Source organism: Solea solea, chromosome 8, assembly GCF_958295425.1.
Source record: "Solea solea chromosome 8, fSolSol10.1, whole genome shotgun sequence".
Classification (NCBI taxonomy): Eukaryota; Metazoa; Chordata; class Actinopteri; order Pleuronectiformes; family Soleidae; genus Solea; species Solea solea.
Window position 1 is genome coordinate 27,757,911 of NC_081141.1, and position 17,745 is coordinate 27,775,655.

At 38.7% G+C, this 17,745-nt stretch overlaps 2 protein-coding genes across 2 annotated transcripts; both read right to left on the minus strand.

Moving 5' to 3' along the window:
* Positions 1-1,096: 1,096 nt before the first annotated feature.
* Positions 1,097-5,917, minus strand: tm2d2 (TM2 domain containing 2). The gene is made up of 4 exons (XM_058636797.1): positions 5,532-5,917; positions 4,732-4,819; positions 4,522-4,637; positions 1,097-3,771 (listed from the first exon to the last, which is right to left on the minus strand). The coding sequence occupies exons 1-4, from the start codon at positions 5,804-5,806 to the stop codon at positions 3,558-3,560; spliced, it is 693 nt and encodes a 230-aa protein (XP_058492780.1). The 5' UTR covers positions 5,807-5,917; the 3' UTR covers positions 1,097-3,557.
* A 2,431-nt stretch (positions 5,918-8,348) lies between these two features.
* Positions 8,349-12,484, minus strand: LOC131463852 (T-box transcription factor TBX3-like; the record flags this gene model as incomplete). Its single annotated transcript, XM_058635907.1, has 6 exons — positions 11,967-12,484; positions 10,327-10,594; positions 9,232-9,378; positions 9,055-9,131; positions 8,724-8,812; positions 8,349-8,635 (listed from the first exon to the last, which is right to left on the minus strand). Coding segments are annotated over exons 1-6 (1,191 nt in total), but the record flags the coding sequence as incomplete, so codon positions are not given.
* Positions 12,485-17,745: the final 5,261 nt, after the last annotated feature.

Here is a 17,745-nt window from a genome sequence, read left to right on the forward strand (position 1 = left end):
GGAGCAGAAAAGTCATATCAAAGGTGAAACCTTTAACTTATGAACAACCTGTGTAAACTAAGGACACAGCTGGACTGGTTAGTTTGACGTAGGACTGTGTTTGTCTGTTTATTTACTTGAAATTATATTTTCAAACGTATATAATTTCTCAAACGTAACGTCAACAGCAAGTAGCTACACTTTTAATCATAACTAATGTTAGCCAAGTTGGCTGTAAGCCTGCACTGAGGATGCTAACACTGTTAGCAGGAGCAGAAATGTTAGCATTGCTAAAGGTAAAGTTGTTTATGGTTAGTGTGTTTACTCACATCTACCTTTTAAAATCTCATGTGCTGGTCACCATAAACTATTATCTTCTGATATCATCACATAATGTTAGCTTGAGTTTTTATCAGTGTCACAGGTAAGAGGGTGCACTGTGGGCGCTAGCACTGTTAGTAGCATTAGCATTTCTAAAAGTAAACTTTGCTAAAGCAGTCTAAAAATACTGCGTTGTCTTATCTTTATGGAATGTCGTGTTTATAAGTGTTTTCTGGGGGTGGCTAGTGTGGCTAGCACATTTACTCACTTCTACCATTTTATTGATGTTGCTTTTTTTGCTAATTTTAGCTAAATTAGCCAAAACTCTCAAGTAACGATTATTTTCATAATCGATTAATCTGTTGATTAGTACTTTTTTGGTCTGTAAAAGAGCAGAAAGTGTTGATAAATGTTGATCAGTGTTAACCAAACCTGGAAATGTCTTGTTTTGTCCACAAACCAAAATTCATCTAATTTAATGATTTATTTGTTGTATGGAACAAAGAGACAAGAAGATATTCAAACCATTCTAACATCTTACTTATTAAACTAAGGCAGCATTAATTATAACTGTTGAGAAGACTCATTATCGTATTTTTTTTTTTTTTTTTTTTTAATTCTTCCTAAAATTCATAATTACTGTTTGACACTGATGTCGTTTTGTTTGTTAGCCACAGGATTTTCCACATCGGCACTGTGACAGGTAGGAGACACACTCCCCCACAGGCATGATATGATATGACTGTGAAGCACTAATTAAAAAGTTGAGAAAACAACCAAAAAAACTTTTTTGGGATGTTTTTAAAAGTTTGCTTTTATTTCCATGAGAAATAAAAAAAAACTAAACAATACACACGAGAGCCGAGGAAGTCTCCAACACTCCCGGTACAGGCGTGATTTAAAACAATAATAAATAGTAGAGCAGGTTTATGCAAATAAAAACCAAGTTACTGTTGGTCTGATCAATGTTATGTACAGTATTTTACAAAAAAGACAGGATGGTTGGATTTAAGAAAGCAATGTCAGACAAAACTTTGCTTCAGAAAAGGTAGTAATTCCAAAAAAAATGCTAACACAGTTGACTAGCAGCTCCCCTAATGATGATGAAGCTGCCAACAAAAGTTAAATTCTACTGCTCAAAAAAAAAAGGGTAATTCAACACACGGGACAGATGCTCCTTGTCCCCCGCCTGCCCCTGCTCTGCTGCAGTATACACACAAACGCTACCTCAGTCAGGTCTGATAGTTTTGCTTGACAGAGCCTGTTTAAAACGAACGACGCAGTCAACACGCGACGTTAACATCATTTCTGTTCACGAAAGATCAAACGGAGGCAGAACAACGTCAACATCACCGTAAGTTACGTACTACAGCTTTAAAGCTTCCCAACGACTGATGCAAAAATCAGTGGATCGGATTTTGGCCAAATTAAAACGTAAAGAACGCGATACAAATCGGAATTTCCGAGGTATTGCACAGATTGTGAAAATGTAAATACAAATCAGCGTTGCAATTGCATGAAATGCACAAACGCATCAGTTAACGGCTTCATAGTTCAAAAGGTCGGTATCGTACAAGTATCGGCAGATCTTCATGGTTGTGATATCGGTATCGGAGACAAAAAAAAAGTGATATCGTGCCACATATAGCAAAACTTAGAAGGCATTTTTATGGCGCCTTTATGTAACACACAATTAAAACCTTGTGTTCACATAAAGACACAAAATTCAACGTTACAGATAAAGATTTGTGTATTCATTTCTTGTTAAAACCACTAAAAAAAATTTGATTTGAGTTGCAGACTTTTGGAGAAAGCCTGGAGGGAAACGTTCCCACACAGCTTTGTTATCATTTTATGTTAAAGGAAGGAATTTACTGCTTTCCCCAGCTCGTCAATGTGAGTTACTGTACGTCGTCGCTCTCCATCTGTGGCTCTGTGTTCCAACTTGCTTGTGGCTGTAATTTTAATCAGTTTAGCCGGAAGACATGAGAGACAACAAGAGAAAATAAAAAAGAATGGAGAAGAAGCGCCTCGAGCAGCAGAAGAAGAAGACATTGAAGAGTCAAGGCTGGGCTTCTGGGCAATTTGAAGGAAAGAAGTGATGAAAACCCGGTTCAGGACGATGCCCAGAGGCGATGGCATAAACGTTCAAAGATAACTTCCACGAGTTTTCAACGACTTCATCCAAAAAGTGGAATTTCACTCCTAAACTAAGACTATGGCTCAGACCAACTGTCAGAGGCTTCTGTGAGATTATTGCTCGACCCGGTGAGAGCTGTAAATCCATCAAAAACATTGATTTCGAAGTCAAAGTAAAGGTCGACCAATTTGGTTGATTTTTAAAGGCAGTCTCCCACTTTAAAAAAACCTCGGAAATGACAATGTGACGTTCCAAGAAAGTTTGCAATAATAATACTCATGAAAATGTTAAAAATTTCAAAAAACGCAACAAATGATTACAGCATGGATTGAAAAAATTGGAACTCTGAATTTCTGGGATCACAGGGCGTTCCTGAGGACCGCAAAAACAAAAACTCCCACTCCCATCCCAGACTTTAGGAATCACTGCATTAATGTAAGAACTTTGGGGTCCATTTTGTTTAATATAAAACATGAATATATAACAATGCACAAGGTAATTTTATACTTTTTGATGTACTGGTTCTGTGTACTTCTGTTATCAGATCAATCCACCACATTACTTGTGCCTGTTTTACCGAGCACAACAAGCAGTGGACTGCGGAAAGGATGGAATTTACAAAGTTCCTTGAATGCATCAGTAACAGGTGTCTATCAGTGGACTGCAACCATATTTGCTTAAGTGAATTAGAAATGAACAAGGTTCACTGAATGCATCTCTTAGCAGCAGCTTCTACATCTTCTCATATCATGGAGTCTTTAAACTGTTGTTTTTGTTATTAAAAAGGGAGAAAAATCACACATTTACAGCAAAAAAAAAGTCTTTAAATGAACAAATACAGCCACAGAATTATGGTTTGTGCTAGATGTGCTACTAGCTGGAATCAATTAATCGGCTAAAACGATTAATCGGTCAATCTTTATATCAAAATGAATAAATTAAATAAAGTCATTTTCCTCAGACACTCGGAGTAACAGGCAGAAATCCTCAGCCGGTCCTTGGACTCCGTCATTCCCTCTCAGAACAGAACCAGCTCCCAGACTCAGAACCACAGCAGACTGAGGTCACGTTTTAAGGACCTTGTGGTCCATCATGCTCACCCTCTCTGCTGTGGGTCTCAGTAGTACGTGCACCAGTTGCTGTAATCGCTGGGCATCAGGCCGCCAGTGATGAGCAAGATCAGATCCACGAACCACCAGATCCCCAAACCCCCCAGAGTGAGCAGCTTCCCGACGGCGGTGCCGGTGTGACCCAGGCAGAAGCGGTCGACACCGAAGCAGCCCAGGAAGAAGGAGTACAGCAGTGTGGTGATGAAATAGTGTCCGGTGTATCTGAGACAAACCAATAAACAACAAGTCAGGGACAATTATTATATGTTTTAACCCACCACAGCAAAATACAAATACATGATAATTGTTACCATTTTACTCCGGGTCAAAGGCAACATTCATGCCACAGTTTAATTTCAGCTGTGTTTTCATACAGATGCTGCATTTTTGATACATATAGAGATTCATTTGAAATTCTGGGAGAACATGGGATTCTATACATTTGTAAATACTGCCCTCTAGTGGACATTGTGATATTTCTAACAATGTACAGAACATGATGATGTCCTAACTGATTTGTTTTTACCTCTAGAAATCCTGCTGGGTATATCACAACACAACACAACTAAAAATAATGGATATTTATCAATTACTAATTTAATAGTCAACAATTTTGATAATAGACTACTCAATCTGAGTGATTTCTTTATAAATAAGTAAATAAAAATCAGTGATTTCAGTGCCTCGTTTCATTCAAGTGAATATTTACGGTTCATAAAAAAGGCACAAGACATGGAATGTTCCGATGTGTTGCCATTTTTGTCAAGCTTGTTAAAAAAAACACATTAATTGATTATTAAAATAGTTAACAATCGATTAATCAATGCAGTCTTAGTGTGGACGATCAGGTAAGGTGATCCGGATGACAACCGTCTCCAGTCAGTTGAAAAAACATTCCCAAAATTGCCTATAATTTAATGAATTCAGAATTGGGATCAGAACATCCCTCGTGACAGGTTTGGAGTCACTTACTTGATGCAGGGGACGCCGTCTCGTTGGAATTCTCTGGGTCCCGCACACTCTATATCATCCAGTGCAGTACATATGACATAAGTGGTGTTCACTTCTTTCTGAGTCTGGCCACCCCACTGAAGGCAACAAATCGACAGATAATGAGGTTAAAAACAAAATGACATATTATTTTAACAACATAATATGTGCCTCAAAACAAGCAGCACTCACCCCGGCACATCCGTGTCCCATCTCCTGCAGGGCTGTGTAGTTCCCTGCATGATCCACAGGGTCCTGACAGAAGATGAACTCCTCGGGTCTTCAATGTAAATTCAAATGTATGAGAAATGTGAGACTAAGGGCGGAATTAATTGGGTATATAACTCAAAATATACCAACATTTCCAGGTAATAAATAACAAACGCCAGACTCCATTCATAAAACCTTAAAGATAATAACTTATTGTGTTAGTAGTAAACATGCATACTTGGCAGGAGAGAGCTATTGTCTTAATCTTAATGATTATTACTTTACGTAAAATTCGGCGTATAGGTTTTAACAATTTTAACAGTAATTTAGTAAATAGGCTGGTTTACGTCTTGATGTCAAGAACATACGCCAGACTCCATTAATAAAATCTTAAAGATAACATTGTTTTGTACTAAAAGTCAAAATTAAATCTTGTCAGGACATGACGCATATATTAACCTTATCAATTATGACGTTACATAAAATTCGGCGTATAGGGTTTAACAATTTAACAGTCTTTTGGTTAACAGGCTGGTTTCCGTCTTGGTGTCATACAATCTTAAAGATAATAATTTATTATGTTAATAGTCAAAATGAAATCTTGTCAGGACATGGCGACTATCTTAATCTTAACAATTATGACGTTACATAAAATTCGGCGTATAGGGTTTAACCATTTAAACTGTAATATAGTGAACACTACAGATTTGTTTACGTCTCGGGTATTCAGGATGAACGTCACAGGAGCTTAGCTGACATGCTAACGTGAACCCGGTACTCACAGATAGCTGCAGAGGACGACAGGTGACGGGGGTCTGTACTCGAATCTCTCCGTTTCATTGTCACTTTCCGCCGGTATGTCGTATTTCTCCACGCCGGGACTCGGAGGCTGCTCGCTGAAGGGGAGCCCGGTGGCTCCCTGGCCCGGGGAGGCAGAAGCTAGAGGCTCCGCGGTCGATGAGTTCTGGGAGTGAATTCCCTCCAGACACTGTAGGAAAATGACGGCGAGCAGCAGGAAGAACTGCCCGCACAGCAGAATATAACTCACTGAAATCATCGCGTCGTTTCAGTCTCCGCCAACAAACCAGTCATGGTTGAAAAGCGACATTTATGGACGAGAGTTTGTTTGGGCAGCCATCTTCCTCTTATTCGCATTCTTCTTTCACGCTTGTCGAGGGCTGGGGAAGAACACATTTCGGTCACTACCGCCACCAAGTGGTGTGGAAGGTGGACTACATAAACACTACAACTACATTTTATATACAAAATGATGACATTTTTATGGTTTTAATTATATAAAAAAATAATTAAATATATACAGAAAATATAAAAAAGTTGGGAAATTTAATTATGATAATGTTTTATGATTCATAATTCAAATATTAACCGTTATAATTGAAAATAAGATTGATGCAGGCTGGAGTAAAATAATATAAAAGCATTTTATGACTTAAATTAGTATTATTATAACAGAATATTTAATATAACATGTCCATTATGATTTTAAGTAGACCTCAGCGGGACTTCCTTTTCTACTCAGGACCAGGGGTGTTCCAAAACACTTTTGGGGTCCTGGGCTGAAAGGACCCACTCTGCACCAAGGATATAAAGGACTGACTGGGTAGTGTAGGAGTCTTCCGAGTCTCCAGAAGATGGCAGTAATGCAACATTGTCAAAATCATTCAGTATGAATGATTTCTTTGTTATGTGGAGCAAAGAAATCAGAAAACACTCACATTTAAAAAGGCTGCAAACCTATTAATCCTCTATCTCTATATATCTCTATATATTTATTTCAATAAGAGCAGTTAAAATTCACAGATTAAACACAGGAGAAAAGTAAAGGTAATGAAAACACAAGTTCTTTGTTTCATGTGATTATATTGTCATAAAAATCTCATAAATATTATATTATTCTGCCATAAAACTCTTGAAAATCATGGTCATTTAATGTTTCTGGGTTCATTTTGATGAAATCATTGCACCACAGTGATTCAGTCTCAAGTCATGGATTCAGGAAGATGCAGCTTTTACTGATTTTGCAAGACAAACTTACATTTTCATTATGAAACACTTTTTTGTTTGTTTGTTTGTTTGTTTGTTTTCCTGGTGGGAGTGGGTGAAGAGCACATGCAGGGACGACGACACTTTAAAGAACACTCGCGTCAAAACTTCAACTCGTCCTGAAGTTCTGCTTCGTTCCTCTGCTCCGTCGTGGGTCGCACCAGCAAATCGGGGACGAGATGTTTCAATCCACTTCCTCCCAGACGAGGAACGGACGAAGATATGGAGACAGGAGAGGAGGAGGAGAAGAAGTCCTGACTGTGGACACTAGGGAAAGCTCTGAAATCCAGTTTGGAGCGAAGAGAGAGGCCGGTGTAGGGATAAAAGAGGAGACCTCCAAAGTGTGAGAGGTTCACCACGTCCTGTTGACAAGGAAATAACAAGGAAACACATTTACAGTCGGAAAAAAATAAAGAAGATGTTGTTTATTCAAACAGTTTCAACCAAATAGTCCTAAGAAAACTGTACTCTAATATTTAATCAACCAACGTGTTATAATGGAGGAAAACGGTGCCCAATCATAGGTCGTTCAAATTAAAACAGGTTATATAAAATATGAAAGAATACATAAACAGCATTAGTTTTGAACATCTTTTAGATTATATTATATTATATTGTACATAACTAGTAGAGGTGTCCAAAAAAATCTGTGAAATCTGGATTTTTTTGCTTCTTTCTTGGATTTGCTTGTGTTTTCAAATATAAAAGCTTCCTAATCTTGCAAACATGACATAACACCACTTTACTAAGCACACGACAGCAGAGCAGACACACTGTACTTAATGAATTTTAAATCAAAAATCGATTTTTAATTGAATCGTGACCCAAGGAATCAGATTGAGTCACACCTCCGGGCCTTTTTGTGAAATGAATCATTCATTTATGGACGTCCAGGTACAATTTAGGCTAATATAAGCACTTAGGGATAATTATTGAACCTGAAAGTATATATATGTTCCCTTTTCATCATCCAAAAGGTACATACTCTACATGTTTCAAAAGAATTTACCATTTATTCAAATAAGGTACAAAGTGTGGGGGACACACTGAGCAAGTTAAGACATGTTCTGTCCATCCATGTCTCTCACACATCTGTTAGCTGTGGACTTAAAACCTGCAAAGATTTAACCAAAGTCAAAACGTACGTATAATTTCAACACAGAAGTTTTTACCTTGTATCATATTGAAGATTTTGTATTATATTTGCTGATATTTTCTTTTCTTAAGTTCATCAAGGACTGCAAGTAACGTTAGTTTTCATAATCGATTCATCTTAACTTCTTAAGTACTTGTTTGTATCAGAAAATGTTGAAAACCCTGGAAATGATGATGTTGTCAAACGTCTTGTTTTGTCCACAAACCGAAATTCGATTAATAATCACTTAATCGTCGCAGCCCTGACTTTATCTGCTTTAATCTTGATTGATTTTTGACTCTTTAGATTCTGATCTTTTTACCTGCACCAGTGCGTGCTGCCGAAGGCTGAGTGGAAACACTGGAGCTGCTGGAGTTCTGCAGGCACTCATCAGTCCACACGGGTGTTTGTCCGATTCCGCCGGATAAACGCAACCGTGTGCGACGCCGACTCTGAGTGACATGCACTTTTGTCTCCGCTCTGAGTCCTGAGGTCCGTCAGAGAACGGACTGAGGACGTGGATTTGTCCCGGCTCAGTTTCTGTCTGTGTCCTGTCTGGACTCCTCTGAACTGTCCTGTGTGTTGAGGAAAGACGCGACGCGGGGTTGGTTTGACTCTCTGCTTCTTCAGAATCGTCCAGCGCAGCGTCGTTCTTCTCGCTGTCACTGTCGGGGACATCAGGGACATCTGGGACAAACGACAAACAAGTTCATTCTGGACTGAAATGAGTCTTAAACCATGGTAAAGTGGGAAAACATAAACAGCGTTTGTGAACCTGGACACTTTTGTTGAGATGAATAAGCCTCAAGTTTCACGTCAGTCAACCTCATCTCCTTAGATTTGGATGACAGATGTTGTAGTTTCCTAAACATGAGAGGTAGAAATTATAAATGGAGTTGAAGATAAGACAATAAGTATCAACCTTTTTTGTTTTACAGTGTAGAAAGTAACTAACTATTCAGGTTTAAAGATGTTGTCAAATTTGCCACCTCAATTTCTCACAAAAACACAGTTTTAAATGTCAAAATGTGACATATTTTGCATCTTATGTTTCTAATGATGCGTTTCACACATTTAGTTGTTATTAGAATTATGAATAAACTTGCCTCTTCTCTCGTCTTCCGTTCCCCATGTCTCGGAATCCTTTAGCAAAAGGGTTGTTGTCTATTTTCAGCTGCGTGATCTGACAGAAAAAGAGATAAACGTCGTCTTTACTGGCTGAAAACTAGGTTTTGTTTTGTTTTTGAGAGAAGATAAGTAAAAAAAAACAAAAGAACTTGTACCTTGTCATTCTGATAAGCAGTGACGGCGATAAACTCCGTCTCGGAGAAGACGTACGTCCTGAATGTGCTGTACGGCAGTTTGAGGACGTCATTGACCTTCACTATGTGGAATCTGGGCTGGTATTTGTGCATGGAGTTAAGAATTGTCTGCGAATTAATGGATAAAAAACAGAAGAATTTTAATTCTATTAATATTATGTTATGAGGCGAATATGTGGAAAATGTTAGGAAATTCTGTGACTACTGTGTCAATTTTGTAGACATAACTATGTGCAATTATTCTTGATTAAGGTAAGAAGGGGGGAACTTTATCATTTCCGATTCATTTTGGGGAATTCAGCAATTCTTCGGTCTTTAAATTTTTGTCAGTAAAAAAAAATAATCAGACAAAATGATATAATATTTCGTCAGATAAAAAAATATGATAGTATTTCTATATATACTATTTGTGTGATATTTAATGTATAAATATACTTAATGAATTGCAGTACATGTACAACATTAAATATGTTAAGTGAAATCATTTATTTTAACAAAGTACAACAAACAACGTTATTTTTAACATTCATTTGTGTGTGTGTGTAATTTCTAAGTTTAAAAATAGGTCATTTGTTTATGTTTTAAATTTACATAACACAGTTTTAAGAGTTTTTTTACAACAGTGAAACAGAGCTGCAGCAATTTATCTTCAATCACAAACAAATTGATAATCGACAGGTTTTACACTGCAAAAAAATGAAAATATGTACTTGTGTAATTGACTTGAATCAGTGTATTTATCTAATCACACCATTTGTTGGACTTACAGTATTTAGTAATAAAGGCTGAAGATACTTAAGATAATTTGACTTGTTTCAAGAAAACTTGACATTTTCCCCTAATAGTGGTTATATTTTCTTGGTTTTTGAAGGCATTTCCTAAATAATTTTAAAAAGTTGTCTAGTTTTTCAGCTTCTTAAATAATGATAATAAGGAGTTAAGTTTCCTCACATTTTGAAGGAAGCAGGTTAAACTTTTGCATTTAAGAAAAATACACTTAAAAACACCTAAATAATCTAATAATTATTGACAAAAGTGACTAAAATCCAAACTTACAAATCCGTGTTTGTCAGAGATGTTGTTGGTCAGCTTGAGTTTGTTGAAGTTCACCACCTTAGACATCCACTGCTCGCCCGTGGCCGGACTGTCCGGGTGGATGTACATGCGTTTGGGCATCTCCGGGTCGGCCTTCCCCGCCACCATCCAGCGCGAGTTATGGAACTTGTACCTGCAGTCGTCGGCCGCCACGACGTCCATGAGCAGAATGTACTTGGCTTTCCTGTCCATGCCCACACAACTGGCTTTCAACGGCGGAAACATGCGTCTGCAGAAAGAAAAAAAGTGTGTTTAAATCATCTCACAACAAAAGAAAAGAGAAAAGAAAGATCTTTCTGTCACCTGACTTCCCATGTTCAATTTAAACTGCCACCAAATCCGTATTACGTAATATAACCACATTTTGTTCAATTCGTTAAAATTCTGAAGAACATTTTTCTGGAACTTTACAGGACTTTACCTTCTGATAACTATTACCATTTTACATAAACATGACAAAATTCATCCTGATCGGTGAAGATATTGCTGAGATATAAACATCTGAACTTTTATGGGGCCGAATCGTGTTGCAATCAAATTAGCGCAAAATTCGTAGCACGTAATCTCACCAAATTTTGTTTTTTGATTTCATCAGTGGGTCAATTCTTACAAAAAATGATAGTTGAGTGATTGTCGAGCCATCACAGAAAATTCAGATCAATACGTCAAAAACTATAGACAGGAAGTCAATTTAAACTACGAAACTAAAAACTCTCTGTATTTACATTGCTCTATTTTACCTGTTTTATCTTCTCTCTGTTTTATTATCTTTATTATTTTCTGTAAAGTGTCCTTGGGTGGTCTGAAAGATAAAAAATAGATTTAAAAATAAAATTTTTCACTATAATTATTATTAAGTTGGTCAAAGGACAAACTTACAGATAAACCCACGCTAAATAAATAAATAAGCATTGTAAACATGAAACAAAGTCCTTTTTAACTCATGTCTGAGTTCCTAACAGGAAGTTTCAAGAAGAAAAATCATTTCCAACTCACAGCAACATGGGATTGTAAGATGGCTGCCACTCACCTCAATAATAAAGACAAAAATGTCACTTTATATCTACACATTTACAATCATCAAGTCACTTAAGTCTATTCGTTTAAGACTTTATGACAGATTGGGGATGAACGAAGGCTTTTAAAATATAAAAAAAAATGATATCTATACCCCCTCTCGACTATTTACACCAATAACTCCAATAAAAAGACAGGCACATATATACAAATTTATAAATAATGTGTATATAATATAATCTAAAATAAATGTTGAATGAGAAAAACACATTTCTTAAGGTTTTTTTTACCATTAAATCTAACTTTTCTCTTAAATGATATCCCTTAATCTCTTTTATTCTAACACATTTACTTTTTTATTTGAGTTAAATTATGTGGTAACAATATTTTGATGCACGTTATATATGACGTTGCCAATTTAATTAATAGAATCAATTAAATCCTTCCATTTCAATGTCTGTATTTTAATAAACACGTATTTTAGACATTAACGGTTGGCAGTTTATTAGAAATGACTGCACCTTTACGCACTCCATCCATCCATCCATCAATCATCCCTCCATGCGTAAATGCTTCAGATTTACCTGCCAGATTTGGTGATGATCATCTCGGTGCCACACTTGTGGAACTGTCTCCAAAGGTCGCTGGCCTCCAAATAAACCTTGCACTGATCCTCTTCCATCTCCCCTCCCTCGAGAATGTCGGGAGGCCGACACAGAATCGCAGAGTGCCCCGGCGGAGACGTGCGAATCACGGGATCCGCACGCGGGGGGAAAGCCACGGCGGGGAACAGCGGAGCTCCGCTCAGGACGGACCCGGGAATCAGAGCCGCATCTCCGGCTCTGACCGGGAACGTGTGCGCCGCCACTTCGCCCGCGGGCACGCGCGGCTCCGAGAAGCTGCGCATGGTGGAGAAAACTTTTACGCACGACTCTAATCGGGATAAACGTTCACACTGCAACGATTCCTGCAGGAGGAACGAGTCGTCACAAACGCATGGCGTCGCTAAACCCGCATTATGAGGTGAAAACTGTCATTTTTCAAAGTCTCCACGGTCACAGCGGGGCTTCGCTCTCAGTTTGTGTCCAGGCTGATTTGCTCCTTGACACTTCAGGACTTCAGAGTGACAGCCAGAAGTGGGAGGAGTTCTCAGTTTCCCCTTAAATTGCACTTCCTGTGCAGAGAAATGCTGCCTCAACTTTCAGTGCAGGTCAGGTCTGCAGGTTTTAAGCTGCTCTTTGGTGAAAAAATACAACAATTATGCACAAAAAAAACACAAATGATTGTATTAAGTCATACAATTTATGAGTGGATCCACTGAAAACAATGGTGCAAGCAGTTTGTTCTCAGTTTAAAGCTGTAGTGTGTAACTTTTAAAGGTCTGTTACATTCAAACTGTTATGAAATTAGTTCACACTAATGTTCTAACGCTGTGTTCACACCAAACCGGATTTTAAACTTATTAAAGTATTTTAAACAGAAGTACTGGTTCACACTTCAAAACAACCACAGTGGAACCAAAGTGCTTTACAGAGTCATTAATCACAGACATCAAATCTTACACAAGGCAATAAAATACAAATAAAAGACATAAAACTTGTAAAAAAAAAAAAACAGCCATACAGTAAAAACCAATAAAATAACACCAAGGACTTCATTAGTGATTGAGAAGAGAAGGATTTTAAAGAAGAGACAAATGTTATATCTTTTAAATCAGAAAGGGAAGTCATAATCATGTGTGTGTTGTGAGGGAGACGAGCAAGCAGGCGTTTTCCAGTAAAGCAGCGTTTAGATCCTGTGTCACCCGGCGACATTCCCACGCTGCACACAGGAAGTGATTTGTTTCATGTCTAACAGACGGAGGCAACAGCAACATGGAAACACACGTCTGAAAACACAAAGAAATGTTCAGAAAAAGGTTCACGAGTGAATCTTTGTTCGCACTGAGGATCCCGTTTCAAACCCCAACACCTGCTGAATTACATATTTTAAGTTGTTCAACTTTTCTGGAGAAGAAGGTCCACTTTTAATACACACACAAGCAAAATAACGCCCTAAACCAAGTACACACTTTTTGCATGAGTGAAATCCAATTGAAGCCAATTGTTCCAGCGCCAGGAGCTAAACACTGACGAGGTCTTTCCTCGTGTCCAGTTCCGCACGGGGACACAGTCTGCTGCCGCACACGGATCCAGTTCTGTGGAGGTGGCGACTCTGCCAGCGATTGTCCCGGCCCGGATTAGCCTCTGGGTTCAGTTACACACATTTTTATTGCTCAATAGTCCATGACAGCGCGGGGACGTTCCAGCGAAAGCTTTCCATGTGAGTGAGAGCGGCAGGTTCAGGATATACAGAACATGAGCGCTGTGCCACGCCTGATGTGGCTCACTGGGGCTCAGCGCTGTCACCATGTGAAGTCGCACGCAATGTTAATGAACACTTCGTCCAATTTAATGGGAAAAAAAAGCAAATTACATTCATAAAAGTGTGGTTTTTGGCGCACAGTTAAGGGCCAGGTCGTACTTACCGCGCTCCGGTTCCACGGAGAGCTTCTTCGCATTTCCACGTGTGTAAATATCTGCACTTCCGTTCCATACTATCACAAAATATTTAAGTTTTACTCTCATGTGTACTTGATCTCACGTGCCATTTTACTACAACTACTACTTGTCCTTGTCTTCTTTGCGTTCTGAGTCGTACGTGAGGTCACCAGTGGACGTCCTCATTTAACCTGAAGCACTTTCCCATGGTTTCCGTCTACTTTGTTGTACCTGTTGACCAAAAAAAGGAGCGTGCCACCAAACTACCAAACCACCAAACCAAACTGGACTAGTGTTTGTGCAGTCGCCACGTTTTGTATATTCCAGAAAGAAACCCGCACACGAACCATAACAACTCGAAAAAGCCTTTGTTAATTAAAAGGAAGTAACTGCATTTTGCACAAGCCTAGAACAAAGTGGCTTTCTGGTATGGATCACGTAGCCAAAGCATGCATGGATTCGTCTATGAAGGCTCTCTATAAAATGTAGTTAAAATAATTTATATACACATATATAAAATGTTGTTAAAAAAACAAAAAAAACATAAAAAGTTGAGTTAAAAAAATCTAAAACATTTCATTAAAAAAAAATGTTAAATTTAGTTAAAATAATTATAAAATTTATAAAATGTGCAAAAAATATATAAAATTTACTTTAAAAAAAAAAAGAAAAAAATTCAGTCTCCTTCTGGATTTCACTATGTTTTCCATCCTTTTTGTCTTCTTCTTCTTCTGTGGAATAACTTCTTCCATAAATTCTAAATGAATCTGAGGGCGGAAACTACTTGAGTACGACTCAACTATCAATTACAGAAAGTTGCAAACACCTAACAGACTATTTTCCACTGTCTCATATTTTTTTCAGATGTTTTCTTAACAAGCAGATTCAAGTTCTTTCCACCAGTGAAGACGAAGTCATGTGAACACATCTCGAGTCATTCCACCACAAGATGATGCGTCAGTGTTAACAAGGAAATCAGCACATACTGTACAGGTTAATGTAAGCGCCATTTCTATTCTATTTCTGCTTTCTGTCGAAAAGTTATAAATGGCATTAACAATTAAAGGGGAAGTCCAGTTTTTTTGAGTGTGTCAAATGAGATATTTACACATTATCAACGTTGAATTTGTCCAGTGAACCAGACTTGGACACGGACAGTGTATCTGAAGAAAAAGTTTTTTTTATCTGGCCATAATGTGCTACTGTACAACTAAAGATTCTAACATACTCTTGTACTATATTTCTATTGATTTTGTATGATGTGAGGCAACTAAACGGGACAGGGGGAGGTTGTTTTGGGGTTGGGGCGATGATGGTGATGAACTTCAGCGAGGACTTTTGCTGTGAAATTAGGAAATACCTCACACAACACCTCTGGTTCCAGCCTCTCCACAGCTCTGTGATCACATGCCTAAGTAAGCGCACGTCTTATTCAGAGGGTCAGTGGAGATATGCGGGTGGGTGGCAGAGCCAGCCGAGGATGACCCAATCTGTTTCTGGCAGGGACGCGGGGGAAAACCCTGCCCTGTCCGTGCGACGACTTCAAAGCTCCAGTGCGTAATACGAAACGGGCCCCGGAATCGTGGCAAACAAGACGCCTGGCTGTTATTTGTGGGGCTTGGCCCACAGGCTGTGTGTGAAACCTGTCACTGAGGATAAAGCCCAGTAGATCTCCACTGGGTCACCGGCCAGGAACACACGCTCAGTCTGGTTAAACCTTTCTGGGTGTGGAGCTACGGGCAGCCAGAGGATCCAGCATCGTGCTCATCATCAGTCACCATCAATCACCATCAGTAATTATCAGTCCCTGCTTGGTTTAACGCTCTGTTCCCACCAACTGATGATTAGAAAGGGTTTCGTGGTAAACTCTTATCTTAGGTCTTTCACGATTATCATTCACAGTAGCACAGATTCTTGCCGTGTCTTGTTCGGGGGACTGGCTACACAACAAGTATGATCCCGGCCAATCATTGTTCACAACACTGCGTGAGATTATAGGTCATTGTGGAGGCGGGGGCAAGGAGTTGTTGTCAATCATGGCTACTGTCTTGAAAAACAGATTCCTGGAGGACCCGTTCTTGGGTGTCTTGAAAAGGACAGTATGGACTCTCTGTACTTCAAAGAGAGCTTGAGGTAATTTATGTCTGGATGTTACGCCCACGTCAGAGCACTCTGATCTCCTATTGGTCAACGTCCAAGAGCACGTGTCGTAGGAGATGTCAGACGAGGCAGGAAAATGGAGAAAGTTCTAACTTGTTCTTGTTGGGGTGACGCGGAACATCCTGCCAAATCTCTGTTCACTACACGTCTGTTAATCATTCTAGATGTTCGTAATCCCTTCATGACCACATAGCTTGAATTTGTGTAGTCTGATCTTGGCATTAAAGAGATTTTACATCAACGACTGTGGGTAAAAACGCCAAGAAAAGCCCACGAAAAGTGGATTCTACTGCTAAAATAAACTGATATTTTCAGTTACGCTGTTTAATTGTATTGATGACCATGATCGCGATTGTGGTTTCTCACAATCGTAATTGCTTGACATTGTAAATCCATATTGGGGGCCACAGGAACTCAAGTGCCTGCATGTTTAGTTAAATACAGATGCTGCTGTTCCTGCATCATGCAGCTCCAAGTTTCCTGGATGTAGTCTTAGCAAAGTCACGCTAACAAATAAAACATGTAACTAATATATTTCAACTCACATACAGTGTTAAGTACAAAATTCACGTATTTGTTCATTACTCATTACTACCAAATAAAACCAGAGGAAGAAGAGTTGGTATTATGGTCTGTATTGATATAGAGCTTTTCTAGTCTCAAAGAGCTGCTTTACACTATAGTTTTCACCCATTCACATGCTGCAACATGGGGTTAAGTGTCTTGCTCAAGGACACATGTAGACTAGCAGTTGATGGAATTGAACCCACAACCTTCCAGTTGAAAGATAACTCGCCCTACCACTAAACCACCATGGCTCAATCATTACTACTCACTGTTTTACTTCTAAACCGTAAGTACATTTTACCAGAAAATGATACTTAAGTACAGTACATGACATACACTTTAAGACTTTTACTCAAGTAATATTATAAAAAAAAGGGACCTCAGCTTCTATCAAAGTAATTTTCTGGTAACATACTTGTACTTTTACTAGTATCCCTTTTAGGTACTTAATACAAGACTGCTCACATATAGCAGATTTAACTACAAACAGAACAAAGACACAACACGTAAATAAAGGTGTTTTTTTCAAATGTATCGTCTTATTGTCGTCACACACATGAAGTTTCATATCTGTGAGACAGCGACAGAGAAGGTGTCGGCAGGAAGTCGCTGCGCCGAGGTCAGATGGAGGTGAAGATATCGAAGCAGAGAAGTTACTTAACCACAATAGTTTCAGTTAGCACTGTGAGACCTCTCACAAAACTTTTATAAAGGGTATAATATTAGAAACTGCTCCGCCCAGCGGTGTGTATGTTACACTCTCACATACAGAATGTGTGTGTGTGTACGAGAGTCAGTCACACACACACACACACACACACAGTACATGTCTGTAAAAGTCTGTCAGAGTTCACACTCACAGTAAACCCTCAAAGTCATTGTTGACTGTGTGAAAGTGTAATGTAGTCGTTGTAAAGTTGTGTACTCAAGTTGTGTCTAGCTATCTATACCTAGCTAACTATTTAGCTGAATAGCTAACAAGAAAGATAACTGCTTGTAGCTAACTAATTAGCGAGCTAGCAAGCAAGCTAGCTAGCTAGATAGATAGATAGTCTAACCATCTATACCTAGCTAACTATTTAGCTGAATAGCTAAC

Coding starts and splice junctions, on each gene's coding strand:
- tm2d2 (XM_058636797.1), bottom strand. CDS start 5,806: ATGATTTCAGTGAGTTATATTCTGCTGTGCGGGCAGTTCTTCCTGCTG. Junction 4,638..4,731: donor TGGGACACGGATGTGCCGGG/GTGAGTGCTGCT, acceptor TGTTGCCTTCAG/TGGGGTGGCCAGACTCAGAA. Junction 3,772..4,521: donor GACGGCGTCCCCTGCATCAA/GTAAGTGACTCC, acceptor GGTTTGTCTCAG/ATACACCGGACACTATTTCA.